Source organism: Haemaphysalis longicornis, unplaced genomic scaffold, assembly GCF_048455015.1.
Source record: "Haemaphysalis longicornis isolate Haplotype H1 unplaced genomic scaffold, Haemaphysalis longicornis Haplotype H1 scaffold_6, whole genome shotgun sequence".
Lineage (NCBI taxonomy): Eukaryota > Metazoa > Arthropoda > Arachnida > Ixodida > Ixodidae > Haemaphysalis > Haemaphysalis longicornis.
This window is the reverse complement of record NW_027526407.1, coordinates 35,367,118-35,386,393: the sequence shown is the minus strand read 5'-3', so window position 1 is coordinate 35,386,393 and position 19,276 is coordinate 35,367,118. Positions and strand designations below refer to the sequence as shown.

The 19,276-nt window shown below is 44.1% G+C and overlaps 1 protein-coding gene across 1 annotated transcript; it reads right to left on the bottom strand.

Moving 5' to 3' along the window:
• Window positions 1-9,225: 9,225 nt before the first annotated feature.
• LOC144142467 (uncharacterized) lies at window positions 9,226-17,668 on the bottom strand. The gene is made up of 3 exons (XM_077674010.1): window positions 17,484-17,668; window positions 15,276-15,588; window positions 9,226-9,619 (listed from the first exon to the last, which is right to left on the bottom strand). Exons 1-3 carry the CDS (start codon window positions 17,545-17,547, stop codon window positions 9,358-9,360), a joined length of 639 nt encoding a protein of 212 aa, XP_077530136.1. The 5' UTR covers window positions 17,548-17,668; the 3' UTR covers window positions 9,226-9,357.
• Between the last annotated feature and the right edge of the window lie 1,608 nt (window positions 17,669-19,276).

The following is a 19,276-nucleotide window of genomic DNA, read 5'->3' as shown; positions in this document are numbered from 1 at the left end:
AAAGACAACTAGCCGTGTTTATGCGTACCACTCACGTTTACCGCAATAAAAGTCCTTCACGAGTACCAATTTTATTTTAAGGAACCATTTTACACGATGTCACATCACACTATAATTAACAAGATTGTGCAACTGACTTGTGACACTTCTCTTTTTCGAAAGTCGGCATATTTCTTCCTAATATAAAATAGTCCGTATTAGTTTGAACTCGTCGTCGGACATGAGCCCAGGTTTTGGAGGTGTACCAACCCGCAAAGTTCTAAGCCCTTTTTTATTTAAATATAAATATCTCAATGACCTACCACTAAATATCATCAGCATCATCTTCCTATGTTCGGAATATTGTCTCCTGTACAATAAAATAAATTGCCGCAATAACGAAATGAAATTAACAAAAGACACTTATTTTGTATAGAAAAGACTGGTCTATACATTCAGAATGTCCGTCAATGTAACTAAAGACCAAATGATGTTTTTGCATAGGCGCGAACCAACGAACGACGTAAAAAATACGCTTAAATACTCACTCAGAAAGGCAGACAACACATGCAAGTACATATGTATTTTTTTTAGGAATATGTAAACTGAGGTCACTTCAAACTTCACATACCGCCCCATAATCTTCATACCACACGTCCATTAAAAACTCCTACTCTGTGCCGCTGCCTACTTTAAACGAGGATTTACACTCGCAACCATCCCAATGCCGCCCTTGATTGCGAGATGGCCCTGCACACTTATTGCAACAAAAATGGCTTTTTTTGAAATGCCGATTGCGCGAGTTCATGCCTAAGTGCATACAGGGCTCTGTTTCTGGAGAGGCCACTGTGGGTATTCAGAAGTACTGAAATGTTTTGCCGGCAGGGGGCATAAGGACGGTTTTTAATGAACCAGCGGTGAGAACTGCTGCTTCTCTTGACAAGTGTTTTAGAAAAGGCGGATGCCTAATCAAAAAAAAGAATGCCATCCCGCTTTGCAAAAGTGGATATCCCGAGCAGCAGTTGTACACCACTATACATGCTGATAAAGGATGGTATGAAATGTTCCTCGTATCGCGGGCTTGTCGCTTGCATTCGGCTTCCCTGGCGGCAGACGCTGGGCCCTGACGCATGCTATCGGCGTCTTGGGCGAGAACTGCTGGGTCCTGCCAAGCCTGACGCATGCTCTAGAACTCGAATGACGCCAAAACCCCTTCCCTTTCCCAGAGCAGCTGTAAACCTAACCTTTATCAGAACACATGGGGGGTGGGAGTGAGAGGGTCCCATTGTTCGCCGACGCCTAATCATCCACCATGCGGTTTCGATGCTTGTTTCATGGTTTTTAAAGCACAGCCTTTTACCTCTACCCCCCAAGGGTCCCTTCACGACCATTGGTGTCATTAGAAAACTCCAACGAACGAATAAAAAAATTTACTGGCACCGCCGGGAATCGAACCTGGAAATAATAGACCAACAAGTCGAGAGCCCGTTGTCTTACCGAATTAGCTACGAGCTCACGCTAAGAAGGAGAAGAGAGGTGGTGTACTCACCAAGCGCATCTACGGGTTTACTCCCCGCTTTCTCCCTGAATGCCACGTGAAAGCGTCATGTGACCTCTCGCGCCGCTGTGCGGTCCGCCCACGGCCCGTCTAGCGGCCCTGTGCGCGCCTTGCGCATGGGCTAAAAGTTATAAAAATTAAAGGAAGCTCACACCAATGCATGGAATATCACTTGTAGTACGCCAATGTGCTAAAGATGGCTTCCAGTGTTCACGTAAAAAATCACACCTCCTTGTCGTCCGCCCTCACGCCAAATCAAGGAACACATTCAAATACTCCTTGATGGTCAGGCCGTCACTCCAAGCCCAAGCATAAAGATCCTGGGCCTACATCTCCAGGCCAACACCAAGAGTGATGTATCCTTGCAGCGCCTCAAACACACCATCAATAAAATCCCACACATGATCAGGCGAGTTGCCACCAAGAGGCGAGGCCTTAAGAAATCCAAAACCTTTTGATTAATTCAAGCTTTTGTCCTCTAGAGAATGCCTTACGTCAACCCCCTGTCATGTGGGCAAGGAGGACATAGAGATGCTTTATATAATGATTAGAAAGGCGGTTAAGCAGGTCATTGCTCTTCCCATGAGTGCGTCCACAGAGAGGGTGCATAGCACGGGGCTCCAAAACACGGTGGAAGAGCTTATAGAATGCCATCTTTCTAAGCCGAAGCTCCGAATGAGCAGAACTGTGGTGGGTTGTCGCATTCTTCACCAGATTGGCTGGGCAGCACAGAATGTCACTCTGCTTTATGTACTCTCGGACTCTTGGCGACTAAAACTAAAGATGCTCCCTTTGCATAGAAATAAGATCCCCTCACAGGACGAGGGTCGCCGACAAGCACGGGCTCAAGAGCTCAACACCACCCTAGGTGGGGATCATGCAGATCTACACAGACGCCTCCAAGCATCGGGGGCAGCCATACGCCATCATCGTACCTACCTCCAGAACCAACCTTCTTGCGTGTGCCTCACCCATGACCCAAGACATGACGGCAGCAGAAGAGGCAGCCATCGCCTTGGCTATCACTCATACAAGGGTTCGGAAGGTAGTCGCCGATTCCCAACAAGCCTACCGGAAGAACCATTCGGGTTGGGTGTCCCGGCCTGCAGAACGTGTGCTAAAAAACCACTCCCCAAACGGTTCCATCTAGTTCATCTGGACACCCGCTCACGCTTCAATAGAGGGAAACGAATACGCCCACCATCAAACCCGCGCTTTTACTTCCCGGGCTATGGAGCTGCACGAGGACAGTCACCCGCTTGTCACGTTCAGGGAGATAACCCAGAAATATCGTCTTCAGAGACAGACCCTACCTTCGCCTTACCCTTACTCTGACCTTTCCAGAGAACAACTCCGTACGGGTCATACAATCCGGCTCCTTCCCACACCCGACGCGTCTTCACTTATTGCACCCGAATCACTACGACACTGAACGTAAATTTTGCTCAGAAGTAGGAACACTCCACCACATAATCGGGTTGTGCCACTTTAGCCCTGAGCACCCTCCTCTTTTTCCGTCAACTACCCAACAAGAGACATGGTCGATGCTGCGGTCCAGCCCCTGTTTGCCTACCCAGCTTCAGTTTGTGGTCAAAGCAGAGGCGGTGCGGAATGCATATGGGCTCCAGTGAAGAAGCAACCACTCCGCTGGGCCGTACTCTGGGCCGTTCAGAAATCGGAATAGAAGTATTTCCCCCTGCTCCTCCTGTCCGTCTCTGCCGTAAATCTCGTCGCCTCCGTCCGGGGCACGGAGAGGGAGAAGTAAGATCGTCTAACACCGGGTTTGAGCTTCCTTTAATTTCATAAAAAAGGGTTTCCACTCATAAATACACCAATACAATTCAACCAACCAGCATTCACGCATCATGCATTGATTTAATCTTACCAAGAATATCGTTTTGAAGTAATGAATGGTGTGGTTAAGTGTATTTCACTTCTCTCTGGTTTCCCTATTTGTAGAGCGACGTGAGTGAATACGAGTGACGTCGGATGGGTAATCATTGTGAGTGCCGTTTACAGCTTTGCTTTCCAACCACATTCACATGGTGGATTGGCGCGACTCTTTATTATGCTTGTCATTTGCCCCAACAATTTAAACAATGTTTACATTCACGATGATTTCTTGCCTTTTACTGAGCCTAATTTTGCACTACGCCCATGATATTTGCTTGAAATTCCAAGTACTTGCAACATGCATTTTTAGTCTGTATATTGTTTGTTTTACAATGGGACTCCACTCCTGTAATAATCCCATAACGGGATTGAAAGTATCCTGAAATAAATAAATAAACCAGTGCTCCGCAAGAACCCCAACCGAGCGTTGGTAGCCCGTAAGGCGTTGTGTGGGTCTGAACGAGGGCCCAAAACTGCGTTCAGTTCAACGGTTTCGTGGTGCGGCATGCACAAAGAGCTTTAATGTAGGCGCTGTCCCATTTATCACTTGTCAACTCCACCAACATAGACCTTCGAGTTTATTTATAGTTCAACAATATTTCTTCGTTCCGCGTAGTAAAGCGCGCGCATGACTCTTTTTTTTGCTGCTAATGGACATTAGCAGTGAGCGCACCGCTTTTCCACTTTGCATAGGTCATTTTGAAGTTCTATACAACTAGACTGGGTAGTTACCCGCTGGTAAAGTATGAAGTTGATTGATTTATTGTACCGTTTAACGCGCTGACGCAACGCAGGCGATGACGCACGCCATAATGGAGGGCTGCGGACTAATTTTGACCACCTGGCGATCTTCAGATGCGCTCAAATCTCCTACAGATGGGCATTTTTGCTTTTCGCCTCCATCAGAAAAGCGCCCGTCGCGGCCGGGAATCGAACGCGCGTCCTCGTGCTTAGCTGCAGAACGCCTTAGCTACTGAGCCACCGCGTAGGGTTAAAGTACGAAGTCGTGTGCGATTAACCTAACGGAAGAATTGACATGAACAGTTGGGTCAATAATGTATATTGAAGAGAGAGTGGAACCAAGCGGCGATCCTTGAGGAACCACAAATTTTATAACTTTGAATGAGAAGAATGTCCGTCATCTATAATAACTTGTAGGTGTCTACTACATAGGCCTTCTTTAGGCGGCCTGTTCTTATTCCTGTGTATTTTATTAATTCCATTTTGTGTATTGGGGGATTATGAGATACGGGACCGAACGCTTTGACACCATCAATGAAAAAAGCATCAATCTGTTGGAGTTTGTGTACGGAGTCTTGAGTATCAGTTAGCCCGAACTGTTGAGTCGCGCAAGAGAGCCTGCGCTGAAAACCGTGTTGATTTGCGTATGAAATGTTGGTACGGGTTACGTATTTTATTTTTTGTGATCACAGAACGTGCTCAAACTGCTTACATACGACGGAAGTTAAGGATATTGGCCTGTAGTTGCTGAACTCGTTTTTATCACATCATTTGAATATCTGAATTACATGAGCTAGTTCCCCATCACTAGGAACAACGCTCGGGTCTAGTGACTCCTCAAAGGTGGGCATAAGAATCTCTGCTGAAAACTCTTTTTAATGGTTTTGTAGTTTCGTGCTGATGCCATCAGGGCCTGCGTTTGAGTAGGTAGCAATCGATCAATCGCTTTCATGATTCCCTCGGAGGTTACCACTATACAAGGCATGATGGAGGCAGGACAAGTAAAAACGTTTAGAGATGGCGTGGAACCCTCTTCTTTGAAGACCTTACAAAAATATGAATTTAATTCGCCGGCAACTTCTGGATAATTCCAACCTGATTCGAAGACAAGATGAGGCATTTTATTCAAAGGCGCCGGAGAAATAACTTTCCAGAATTTTTTAGAGTTGCTTTTTATAAAATTGGTACTGTGTGCCTGCTTAGAGTATGAGTGTATACTTACGTATACTGTCATTGTTAATCTCAGTAGGACGGCTGTGACTAGGCGAGTGGCTAGACATTACTGTGATTAGGCCAGGGTAGACAAACACTTCGTCAGTCTCCAACGCTGAGTTCGCGCGCTTGGCATTCAGGACCGTTTACAGGGAAGCAGTTCGCTGTGCAATATCCGCGGGAGTGTCAGACGCCGCTTGCCAATGACGGCTCAAAGCCTCTATCCCTCGCTCGGTGCCCCGAAAAGACGGCTAGGGCTCGCTCTCGTCCATGGTTAAACTCACCCTGACAGGCGGGCGCGGCGCTGCTTTTAGCCAAACGCGCGGCGGGTCACGTGGTCAGGCGACAACCCAGCGGCGGAAATCGTACTTACTTTCCCAGCCGTATTGCACGTGTCGGTGGTGAAGCTCGGCATGGCGAGTCAGGTGATGTGTTTCCAAGGCTACGGCGCAGCTGCGGTCAAATGAAGGTCGAATTTCTGGCAACCCCGAAATTCTACTGGACTAGGTAAGTAAAGGTTTGCTTTCTTCTGCTAAAGTAGCCCATTTATTTTGTGAGCGCCACTGTGGAGGGTTGAATGCAGTGTTCGGAGCAGCGATGGTGGCGTCACCCTTGCTCACGTAACAAGAACAAGACAGCAGGAAAAACGTCGCTACCAAGGGCGCCCAGATAACGTTCCCAGCAATTGGCTTAGGTTAATCAAGCGGAATATGTCGCGGGACAAAGATGACCGCGGATGCCGCGATCGGCATTTCACTGCGCAGCTCTGGAACGCACAGTGGTCGCTGTCACTTTATACATCAGATGACGCTACCCCCTTCACCGTCGCAGCTACGAAGCTTTGTAGTACGCATTGTTTTATTGTGACATTGTCTCGTCTGTCACCGTGTGCTGGCTACGTGGGCCTGCTTGCTCCAAGCCAAATAAAAGAGACCTATTCCCAGTATATATACTTATGGGCAGACGTATTTGGTGTGTAATCTTCCCTATGCTATAAGACGCTTTGCGTAAACTTATAAACTTTAAATAAGATTGCCGTGAGACTCTGAATGAGCCTGCTCCGAGCAGTATTATTGACAGACGTATGCTGACCGGCCCTGTAGGGCTATTTGGAGACGAGGAATCCGAAGCAACTCATGAATAATGCCTCACGAGACAAAACGTGCGTCAAGGTGCCGCCACTGTGACATGGCACTCCGGTAGCATAAAGCGACTAGAGCTTTCATGAGCAGCAAATAGAAGTCCGCACACGACGGGTGGGCCGCTAAGCACGTGATTGAAATCGTCTTCAGAAGAATACAATCGTCTGCTCAGCGCTGCTTAGCAGACGATTTCGAAACAGGCCACTGATCCATGATTCATGCCCCGGGCTCCCCCCACTTGTGCAGGGCTTCTTTCGCGCAGAGAAAGCATGAGGAGAGCATACACTGCATGCCGCCAGAAACGGCACAGAGAGACCGCGTCGCGTGAGGTGACCAATTACCCGGTTATTGCAAATGATTGGTGATACTGTTTACATAAGCCACCCAATGGGCCAAAGATAAAGTTATACCAATAATGGTGCAAAACAAAGCTTTCTAGTGGCAGGCAACGCCAAAGCGACAGTATTCTTGCCGCATTTACTGCTCTTCCCTGCCCCCACTCCACCACCGTGCGCGTCTAGGTACCCGATGTCCCTATAGACTTCGATAAGACTGCTCTCTAACCTCCCAACCGCGCGTTTGGGAAAAGGTACTAGTCTGAAACTTATTCATGGATTTGAAATCCGTGAGGAAGACTAGAGTGTCAGTAAGACTGTGAATAAGCACGTTTGTTGAGCAAGCGGGCTCTGGTCACTTTGGGTTCGCCGTAAACGAGTTGCCGGATGAACTGGCCACTGCAGCCGCACTTCGAAACAAAGGGGACATAACAACACTGACCTCAAGCCCCGCATAAGAAAATTTCGTAAAACATGGCAAACACACTGGAGTGAACAGAAAAACAACAAAAAACACGTAATAAAACCACATTTGGGACGATGCACTTCCAAATCGCACAATAGATAAACTGAAGCTATCTTGGCTACGGACGGATAGGCCACGCCCATGTAACACACTGCCACCTGATCACTGGATGTCCAACACCCCCACATAGCAGGTGTGCTGAGGGCCTATCCGTAATTCACATTCTTGTTCATTGCAAAGCACTCGGTACAACAATACGGAAAAACTTTTCAGAGCTGTACAGGCAAGACATTCTGCTACACCCATCCTGCTTCATAGGTGATGACCCCATGTTTCCTGTAAATGGCATTTTTAAGTTTTTGATTGGCATTAAATTTTAACACGGAAGTGTTTTATTCCCGGATACACGAAGATTTTCCTGACGTCATATCCGTCACGGAAGTCACGCCTGTACAACGAAGCAAGCGGCCTGTGAAGGGTGCACCCCTGCACACAGGCTCTTCTTGCGGGGGAGCATCCTTTAGTACTAAACAGTACGTTATACCTAGGGTTGTTCGTTTTCCGGGTTTTACATTTTAACACGAAAGTGTTTTATGCCGTGATACCCCAATATTTAAGTGACGTCGCATTAATCACAGAAGTGACGCCAGTACATCTTTGTCGAAGCGACCCGCCTGCAGGACGTCGCCCGCCAAGCACACCCACAAGGCAGCCGCTGATTTCGTTGCACTTTTCACTTTCGTGTTTTACTGATTCCTAAAACAGAGGAATCAACCACAGTTTTTACATCTGACTACATACCACCCAGTCTATCTCGCCCTATACACCAGTCATTCTGGTTGCCGATTAGCGCATGTCATTTTTATTATTACTGACGGGTTTTAGTACGTACCCTCCCAGCACTGTCGGCAAATAACTGTAGGCTTGGCAGTCTTTGTCCATAGTCGGCCTTGCATCATTTAAATCAAATCATCATCATCATTGTATGGACCCTCGCCCGCGCTTTTCGCAATGGCCCGTTTCCTCACCTGTATATATTCCTTCTCCATGCCCTTCTTTCTTCAGGTGACGATGCTGTGGTAGGTGGAGCGACCTCTTTTATTGTCGACTTACCTTACCCGAAGTTATAAAACGAAAAAAACAGAACATCGCTACAAACAATTTAGAAGCTGGATTTCGCGTTATGCTGGTTACTTGGTTAATTAATTTTTGCTACTCTTTTTAATCTGCATAGATATAACATAAAAAAGGTGTCGCTGATAAGATTATCACTACGCTAAATCATTGGAATCAGCGTTTCTAGACGGGGTCATAGCTTTGCTACCAGCTCCGAGTAAACAGTGGTATGAAACGGTGAGCTCCACTTGTGACAGTAATATTACGCAATGTATGCGTAGCACAGATGGAATTTGCTATATAAGTTTCGAAGTTTACCATCTAACGTAACAGCAACCACTTGGTGGAACACTGGAGACAGTTTTTGGTGTGTGAATATACATTATTATCGTGGAAAGGACTATTATCAGTATGCAACGTTGTCAGTTCCCTCGGCTGTTTCGAGCACTTTTATTACGAGCAAATTACGCACAATACAGCAGTTGTTTTGTACGTGGATTTTATGACGTCCCGCACAAAACACGCGCAAGCCCACAGAAAAAAATGCAAAGTAATCTGGGGAAGCTTACCCTCCTTAAAACACGACTGAACAAAAAAGTAAATACTGTAAATCACACAGTAATATAAATCTTAAAGACGAATGTTATCAAAGAGCACAGCCGGCCTGCGGAAAGTCGTTAGCGTAGTTCGTGTGGTGCTTCGAATGGCGAATGGTGCTTTGTCATAGATTGATTCATGACTATAAGTCTACGTTCTACTGCACAAAGAAGCATCTAAACACAATTCAAATTTTTTTGCAGGGAGTCTTTATTACGCGTCATTCTCCACGTGGATGACGAAATATTTTTCTCAAGTGTGGCTCACAGAAACAATGTAATATGGAGTCGTTGGCTGGGATACTGCAGCAGATAAAGGCTATCCTTTGCGGTGGGCGTTGCCGTGGTGGGGGCACTGGCTTCTTGGCACACAAGTGACCTGGCCGCGTTGAATGCGCTTAGCGTATCCCTTCCTGCAGACACAGTCGCCCCTGAGGCAACTCGTGAAGCAGTGCTTCGGACGGCGCCTATTGCACCACAGTTGACAGTTGGAGACACAGAGTTGGAATGAGGAGTATTTCGGACACCTTGGAGGGCAACTTGCGGCGGAAATGCAGGCCTTCTTTCGGTTTCTTGGATTCCTAAAAAAAGGGGCAGAAAAATTGCGGGAAATTGATTCCCCATGGCGGGAAAGAACCTTTTCATAATATTTGTATTTTGTTGGGAGCTCTTCTTAACAATTAAATAACAGTTTGTGAAAGCAACACATCTAAAAGTGTGCTGAATAACGTACATTAGCTACTTTTGCTTTGTTGAGAAGTTATTTATTTACTTAGAAGACTCGAATAACGGTTCAGGAGCGATAGTGTACGTAAACCGTGGAACTGAGGTACTCCATCGCAAGGATTATTGGATTCTACGAAGAGGGCAAAAGGCACTGGTATCAAGATTTTTATTCAACTGGAAAAAAAGGTATGGAGCTTGGTATCACAAGTTAAAAACCTTTGCTAAATGTAAACCACGCTAACATAGGATAAAAACAATTGGCGTACTTCACGCATTGGGAATCAACCTAATGCAAACGTTTCATTGAACCATAGGGTTTGAAATGTTCTTGCATGTGGAATTTACGTGAGAGTTGTTGCGCTCGGCGTAGTTGCTGATTGTTGAGAATGCCTAACTCTGCGAGTGCGTCAATAAATTCGACGTGTAACAAGAAACGTTCAATGTCTCAATCTCTCTCGCCAAGATGCCAGCCTCTCCAAGCACTGACATCGAGAACCAAGGATGAACTGAATCTTCTCCTGACATCTACTCGACGCACATCTGTTTCTCGAACTCCCTGGCACGTAGTGTGAGTGGGCCATAGTTAAGTGATGTAACCACTACTGCCCCCGCCCTGCCAGTCGCTTTCTATGTCCTGCGTGTCGGGAAGTCCATGGACTGGGTTATAGAGGACAAGATAACGCCAAGAAGGTTACCCGGTCACAAAACAGCGGCACCGGCCACACCAGCAGCAACCCCATAACACTGGACGGAAAAGTTAATAAAATCTTTGCTCCTATGGTTTGTAAATAATGTGGGTAAGCTGTGAGGAAACACTATGATTGTAGCAGTGCGCGCTGCGACAAAATCAAGTCGAACATTTGGCCCATGAGCACAAGCCGACGCTAAATATTTGGCTAAACACGGGCTTTGCAACTGATATGACGGAGGTACAAAAACGGACCCGGCAGCGTTTTATACTCTATGCGATGGTTGAAGACGATTTCAAACAAGAAAGAATGAATTTGTTTTGGTTAACCTTAAAGCAACTTTTCCTAAAGTTTGTACAAAAGTACGGGAAAAGCTCCCCATTTCGTAACTTTCCAACCATCAGTGTGTCTGTAATATGTTTAGTTAAAATTATCCTGTGGTAGGCTGCTCAGTTAAATACGTGATATTTGTATTACGAAGCAATGTCACCCTCAGAAGTCGCTGAACTAAAATGTCGGCGGCCTGTCAGTTAAAAACAATATCCTCCCGCCCCCCTCCTCCCCCCCACCGGGTATATCTAAGTTACTCTGCAGCTATATTGATTATTCGCGCTGCTGTGCCTTTACTTTTTCCTGGCTGCTAAACAAAGCTCTCGTTAAAAAGTATCTTCCCCGTGGTGTATGCAGGTTGCGCTGGAGCTATCTCATTTTTCACGCTGCCTGTGACTTGATTGTGCCCAGGTGGCTAAACAAAGCTGTTGAATCATTTTCAATGTGCCTTTTCGTTTCTGTCAAAGCTGTCATTTTCTTTTTCCCCGTCGGTTGGTGAACAAAGCTGGCTACTTCAGTGATGTGCTATGCGGAGGCTTGTTTCTCGACTGTTATGGCGTGCATTGCACTAATGCTACTAGGTTTGCTGGTAGGAAGCTTTGTTTGGGTGCTTCAAGATTTCAGCAATACAGTGTATGTGCAGCGGATTTTACTACATCCCTGGCGTGGACAAACCTGGTTGACAGAAACGCAGTGGCAGCTGGTAAGGCGGGGCAGCTTCAGCTGCTTACTGTGAAAGCTTATTGTTCTAAACGTAGGACGAAAATTCCCATCGGCTGCAAAACTTCGCATGGGACTTTCAGCTGCCATGAAACGCTGCAATATGCTTTCTTGGTTGGTGGAGAACGCCGCGAAACGGTGAAGTAAAATCAATAGAAACGTAGCAGGACAATCACTGTTTTGTTTATTAATTCATCGTAATTGACAAACATTTGACCGCATATATACATCGTCGTCATCATCATCACAAGCCTATCTACGCCCACTGAACGGCAAAGGCCTCTCGCAACATTCTCCAGTTATCCCGGTCCTGTGCTAACTGAGACCAATTTATATAACCCCGCAAATTTCTTGATCTCATCTGCGCATCTTTTAGGACCCTTATAGGACCCTTTCAGGACCCTTATAGTGGGGAATCCCCGTTTTTTAACGTATTCAAATAAGGGTAATACTTATACCAGAGAAAACTGTTAGCGTATCGTAAGCACCTCATCATTCTCCTAGGAACTGTATCTCCAAACTTGAAGGCGATACGTGTTTTATCTTGGAAGAAGTAACAGCACTAGAGCAGATGACACACGCCGAAAATCAGGCCGTCCCGCACTGTCCCATTGCCCAGCGCTCATCCTTGAGTGTTGTTCTGTTGTTTCGTCTCTTTCACCGCTGCTTCGTTTTGGAAGATACTCTTTCACGGACTTGTCTAACTTGCACCTCTGATGCTCCTGCTACGCATTTTGAAGGAAGGGGGGTACTGTGGTCGAAAAAATAAAGAACGCCTTCCTGAAAGACTTCTGTCTCGTTACTCACGCGTACTATCAGCCTTCCAATTTGTAATTGCATACTCTGTTATAAGACAACTAAATGTAGCGGAAAGAACGAGGCCTTCGGTCATGAGGAACGGAACCATATGCATGGTGACGCTAACATGTGTCATAGCTATCTCAAAGGCGTTATAGAGATTAGGCAATATGAAGAGGCTCAGCGTTAATTACAACGCACATTTAACAAAACTTTGGCCCACACCTTCTAATAGGTGACTGCTAACAAATTATCTTAGGTGGCTAAACAATCGAACTTATTTACGTGGTCGCTGTAGGATTTTTTCTTATGCTGATGAAAAAAGTGCCCCACTGGTGATTTAACTCGTTCCCTTCTAATACACGGCAGTGATTCGCCGGGACGCGGTGCTAACTCCGGGCGTTTAACGTTCAGAGTGATGGGTAGTTCCAGAGAGAAGATTGTGATTTCAACAACAACAACACAATAATCCGGAGATAGTATATTCCACAAGCAGCGTGACTCCTTGTGCTTGCTTTAAAGGACCACATAAAGGTTGGGTGGGAAAGTAACTGATAAATCGTCAGTACTTAATGCGTTTTCGTTAAATTGCTTATGGTTGTCTTTAAAATTGCACCAAAGCAGTATTTTCAATGTACAAAAACTGTACTTAGTTTTTGTGCTTGCTCTTGGCTACAAATGTTTTTTGCACTTTGGTAAAAATTGAACTCACCAAACTTGTGCACGAACCAATGAACCAGTTCGGATTGTGATTTAGGCGATCCGGAACTGAAGCGGAATGAAATAAAATCTCCCGATCCTGAACAGCTTTGTTTGGTGCAATACACTGGTATATATATATATATATATATATATATATATATATATATATATATATATATATATATATATATATATATATATACAAGAGAAGAAAAACTTCGAACAAGGTAAAAGCACGATTGTGGCCTACGTTTCAGCAAAGAGAACTTGCTTTCCTCAGGGAAGCAAGTTGCTTTCCTCAGGGCCCTGAGGAAAGCAAGTTCTCTTTGCTGAAACGTAGGCCACAATCGTGCTTTTACCTTGTACGAAGTTTTTCTTCTCTTGTGTTCTCTACCATCTTCAAAGTTCTATATGTATATATATATATATATATATATATATATATATATATATATATATATATATATATATCTATATATCTGACGAAGGCCGGTCCCTCGGCCGAAACGTTATTAAATCTGTTCTCTTTTTTTACCGTGGTCGAAACCATTTTTGTGTATATATATATATATATATATATATATATATACTGAAAGATAGGTCAGCAGTCTACAATGTCAATGGAGGCATAGGGGTGTGGTTAGGCTCTTTTCTTTTTCACTACTGTTAATGAAATGAACATTTTTTTTTAATATACAGAAGAAAGAAAGAAAGAAAAACACGCGCCCAGAGTGGGGACCGAACCCACGCCTTTCGATTACATGTCGAATGCCTCATTCGACATGTAATCGAAAGGCGTGGGTTCGGTCCCCACTCTGGGCGCGTGTTTTTCTTTCTTTCTTTCTTCTGTATATTAAAAAAATGTTCATTTCATTAACAGTAGTGAAAAAGAAAAGAGCCTAACCACACCCCTATGCCTCCTTTGACATTGTAGACTGCTGACCTATCTTTCTGTATTTCCTCAACGAGCCCCTCATTTCCTTACTATATATATATATATGTGTATATATATATATATATATATATATATATATATATATATATATATATATATTTATATATAATCCAGGGAGTAGTAGAACTTTGAAGATGGTAGAGAACACATGAGAAGAAAAACTTCGAACAAGGTAAAAGCACGATTGTCCTGAGGAAAGCAAGTTCTCTTTGCTGAAACGTAGGCCACAATCGTGCTTTTACCTTGTTCGAAGTTTTTCTTCTCTTATATATATATATATATATATATATATATATATATATATATATATATATATTGGGAGTAATAAAACTTGGGAGACGGTAGGGAACGCAAGAAAAAAAATCTTCGAACAAGGTTGCAACAACGACTGTTGCCACCGTTTCAGCAAAGAGACTTGAAGTATCATAGGTATATATCTAAAACGAAGCCTTAGAAGATGGAAGCTAAAATGTCGTTACAGATTCACAGGGCTGAGAATTTGGACATCAGAAAGGAAAATTTCTACGATGGTTGTAATGGCACTGCTTTGATTTTTGAGTATGGAGCAGGTTGCTTGGAAACGAGGAGCTTTGTGTGGAAGTATACAGAAAATGATGGGGTATGTGTGGTCTGCGGAAAAGAAGCAAAAAATATGCGGCCCGTAGTGTTAGAATGCGAGGGTATCAATCTAATTCTACACGAGGGAAATATTCGGCTCCTAGACGTCCTAGGATTGAAGGGTAAAACAGAGGGAGTTAACTTCAAGGCTGTCGAGGCGACTAAAAGGAGATTAAAAAGCTGGTGAACGAAAAGGAGAGAGAGGAATAATGCGTGGGACTGCTACCACCTGCATAAGAAAAAACGTATTTCCTGCCTGCCCCCGGAGCAGCGCTAGTATATAGAATATTGATATATTATTTTTTCCTTGGTAAGAATACAGGTTATCACCGCGTTTCAAAAGGAATACCAATAGCAATCAATTATTCAATCAATCAGTGATGCTTTAACGTCCTCAGCCTTGTGCGTTCCAAAAGCAAGAAGATTGCAACGTTCTTCTAGAATTGGCCACGGTGCACGCATAGCAGAAACTTCAGTTGAACTTAACAGGGTGGGAGCACTTATGTCCGCACCACTCATTTCGGGTTCCCCTCATGATGCATGTGTTTGCTTGTGCTATCAATTAGCCCCGCGCTCCCGCCAAGTACATATAAACGCATTGCAGTTCATTTGCAACTGTTCGCCGCAAGTTCAGTTGGGCGGAATAAATAAAAGACACTTGAAAATTTTCAGTAGGTTTTCTGTAACACGCTTGCTTACCGTACATAACCAGGAGGGCAGGCGCACCCAGCTACGCAGTGCTTTGGGCAATGCCAGGGTATTTGTCGGTTGCACGTTAGAGGGCAGGCCGAACCGCAGCTGTTGAAGTCCTGAGTTACCCTATGCTTGCATTGCCTGCACTGGTTTTTTGTAATGCAGATGCCCCAGGCATTGCGAACGTAGTTCTTTTTACAAAGGCAGTCTCGCTGTTTGTAGAGAATGCCGGGTCTGGTGAGATAAGGTTTGCAAAAGACGTCTCGTCGGCGAAATCCGATTACAGGTGTTTCAAGCCTACTGCAATGGGGACGTTGCACTGCAAGTAAAGAGAGATACTTATGACAAAACAAAACTTCTTGTGTTTGCCAGTGAGGTAAGTTGGAATTGACATTACGCCACGACCATACCGTGTCAGGAACAAACACAAGTACAGCAACATGGAAGAAAATTTAGTGTCAAAGAATTTGACAGCATCCTAATCTTGCGCAAAGAGTACGCACCTCTCTTGTTTCTCGATGGCATAAAGTCGCACGCACACAAAACTAACGCATCAATTTTCATCACCGCAATAAAATTATTCAGCTCAAATAGCTATTGTCCTTACCACTACGGCCATTCGAAGGAAGGCCAGCTTCCAGCATGCATGGCATAAATGTAGGGCGGTAGGTGGCCAATGTTTTAATAATTCTTGCACGAATCAAATACATATTTCTTCAGCTATCTATATTTTGGCCCCTCACATAATTTTAGTAAAAAATTAAGAACATTCTTACGGCAAACGATTGCCCATCTAGTTTTCTGCGGAAGTGTTCGAACTTTTGAAGTTCTGTTTATGAACAGGACAAACTCAGTTTTTCGTGCCGGTAATCGGTAATGGTAACAATTTTTAGCAAACGCGTAAAAACACACAAAAGTACGAGATGTGGCGGGAGGTGTGACGTTTGACCCTACATTGCGCAGTGTCTACTGCTCATGTTTAGTGATAAAAAAATCATCATTTAAATCAAATTATTATATAATTGAACAATGCTGCATATTGATGTCACAAGTAACGCTGAACTCCTGGTACAGGAGATCAGGTCAGTCATAAACTATTTCAGTAATGCAAAAAGAAAGAACGTAATTACGAAATGTTTTTCATGGTAGTCGGTGAGCAGGGCTTTATTAGAAAACTTTGAAATTAGATGTATTTTTGTACAATTTTTAACGTTATCAAGGGCAGTGCCATTCGACTAGTTAGCGGCCGGTCACAAAGACGTGAGCAGATTGAAACTAAAATAAATTCAGGGGGCCATTTGCTCATAACTTTGTTTTCTACCTTTTGTATTGGTTACTACGAGGGCGCTCAATATCAGGCCTAACTAACTTGTTTTTCCTAGAAGAATTGTGACCTCCAAACTGTGTTTTCAGACAGTTCGGTCTGTTTTGTCGTAACCTTATCTCAAGAGGCCACTGACAGATCTATTTGAACATTTGGAACCCTTTCATAGGCGCTTTCAATCATTACGTTAAACGGTCGTGAAATATCTGTGATGGCTCACTGTGAAGCCAGTTGTTTTGTTGAGCCTAAGGACATTGGTGCGATCCAATAACGGAAGCTAATATCCAGGTGCAGGACACGTGTCGAGAATACGGCAGATGTACTTGACCCATGGATAGTGAGATCTTATGGCCCAGGAGTGTCCTCTCAAGTTAACCACCAAAATTTGAATCTAAATAAAGAAGACGCGTAATTCTGCTGCGCATCCACTAACAAGGGCGAAACTTTTTAAAAGATTTTTCTTCGCGTTCTAAAAAAACATTGTTTGTGGGCTGTTGCAATGCAAATGTGGGCGTGTCACCACTGTTTGTTCTCTTGTTTTCAGTGGCTGAAATGACAGAAAGTATAGCCCCGTTCAAGGATTGCACAGCAACTCCTATAGAAGATGTGGACACGCTGTCTTCTGTAGCTCAAAAATCATGAAGTGCGGTTTTTGTTGGTGATAACTACAAGCGGGGCAGTCATACCGTAAGTTAAGCGAAAGTGAAAGTACAAATATGAACCCCGTGACAAAAAGTCTTTATATTCATTCCCAAATTTCGTTCCTTGATCAGCTGATCAACCCAGGTCAACGTGAATGCCCAAAAAATCGTGAAATCGTAAAACCAATAGAATTTACAACTGAAAGAGGAGACGGCTGTTTCTTGTAGCTAGTACGAATATGGACTTACCAGTTTTCCGTGCACAGACTGCTACAAAGCAGCAGAGCAGAAACAAGGTTCCGCTTCGGTACATAGTAGGGCTTCAGTAAAACTACAGAAGCCCACGGCATAGACAACTAAAATTTACTGCCTAATCCCACGCAAAAGGTACCAGTGGGATCACAGCCCCTCAGTAACCATCCTTTTCGTTGTGATCAGGGACAATGCGGCAGGCCTACATGCGCAAGAGAATCGGCTAAAATAAGCTCAATCATTTGTTGTGAAGACAAGCTCTAGCTTTCTTAGAGACGTAAGACCTGCGCAGCTGTGGTCTGTCGTAGAGGTCGCGTTCCGCATGACGCCAATACGTTGCAAAAAAGCCTTTGTAAAGCCACTGTACGCAACATGTAATTCAACAAGGCAACTTCGCAGCACTGAACGTAGCTTAGAAGAAATATTTTCAGCCATACCTCACCTCGTATTTTAAATACACCAAATTTCGAGCAACAGAAAATTAGTCTATCGCAGTTAGCCTGCTTCTGAAGATGCAGTAGGGATTTTTTTCTTAAACGTTACGCTAGAAATACTTTTGCTACGAGTACCGAAAGCACCCGAATGTCTTACCATTTATTCCCAGTTGCTGCGTAAATTTTCTGCAGATGCAATAGTTCAGATTGTAATTTCTTTCCTTGGTTGCGCGCAAAAGTATTACTCGTGGATGAAAATAAAGGTGCGGAAATCTCCAAAATACAGAACATTATTGAGCCGACTGTCACGAGAAAACATCTTATAATTTTTTTTATGGAGTCCAGGCATTTGGTAAAGCAGCGGCAGTTTCGAGTAACTAAGGACTGCAATTTTTTTAGTGCGAAAATCAGTACTCTCTTAACAAGGTTACGTCAGATGATTCCAGAAACAAGCGCCGTTCTGCGGGTTCGCATTGAAAAAGCTAAGTGAGACACTGGGCGTGGCAGACCGTCCTCTACCTGTTATTATATTTTTAAAAAACACATGCACCCGCGTTTATACATAATATCAACGTTTACCTCGATTAAAGTAGTCGAACAGACGCCATACTTCTTGATTTTCGGAGGGCGTTCGATGAGGTAACCCATTATCACCCAATCGCCACGGTTGTCCTAGTTTATCCGCAATGTTCGGTTTTGCCACGAATACGCGTGTTTTTAATAGATAGAAACTGCTTTTCAGACAAGCTCGCTGTTCTTTCAGGGGAGTACCACAAGGCACGGCTCTTTTCCCTCGCCGCTCTATATTATGCATGAATGAACTAACATCTTTCTTTACAACATCCGCCCATTTGCAGATTGTGTCTTTAATAAAAAATAATTGCTTGGGTGATCCGAATAAGACTGCAAGCAACCTTTTATAGCAAAAAAACAAGTGGAAACCGTGGCAAATGTCACTCAGAGATACTACATGCTAATTTTTTTTTTCTACGGACGAAGCCAACCAGTCACTCATACATATTTGGTTAATTATTCACTTCTAAATGCGGCTAACGCTTGCAAGTATTTGGACATTTTTTTATCACTGAAAGACGTACTCATTTTTCTTCCCTACTGTTTATTTACAGTCATCATTTCTCTAACCTTCCTGTCCAGTCCCCCCAACTTGAACACAACTCTGTCCACATGTACACTTCAAATGAACTTTACATACACACAATGTTGAGGGCGTCACAATTTCTGAAAAAATCCCGTATTGAGTTGTATATTATATGAAGGGGATATGATAGGGCTAAGGTAAGTTAGAAGGATAGGGGAAGGATTCATGAAGGTCACTAGCGGGCATATTCTCTGCTA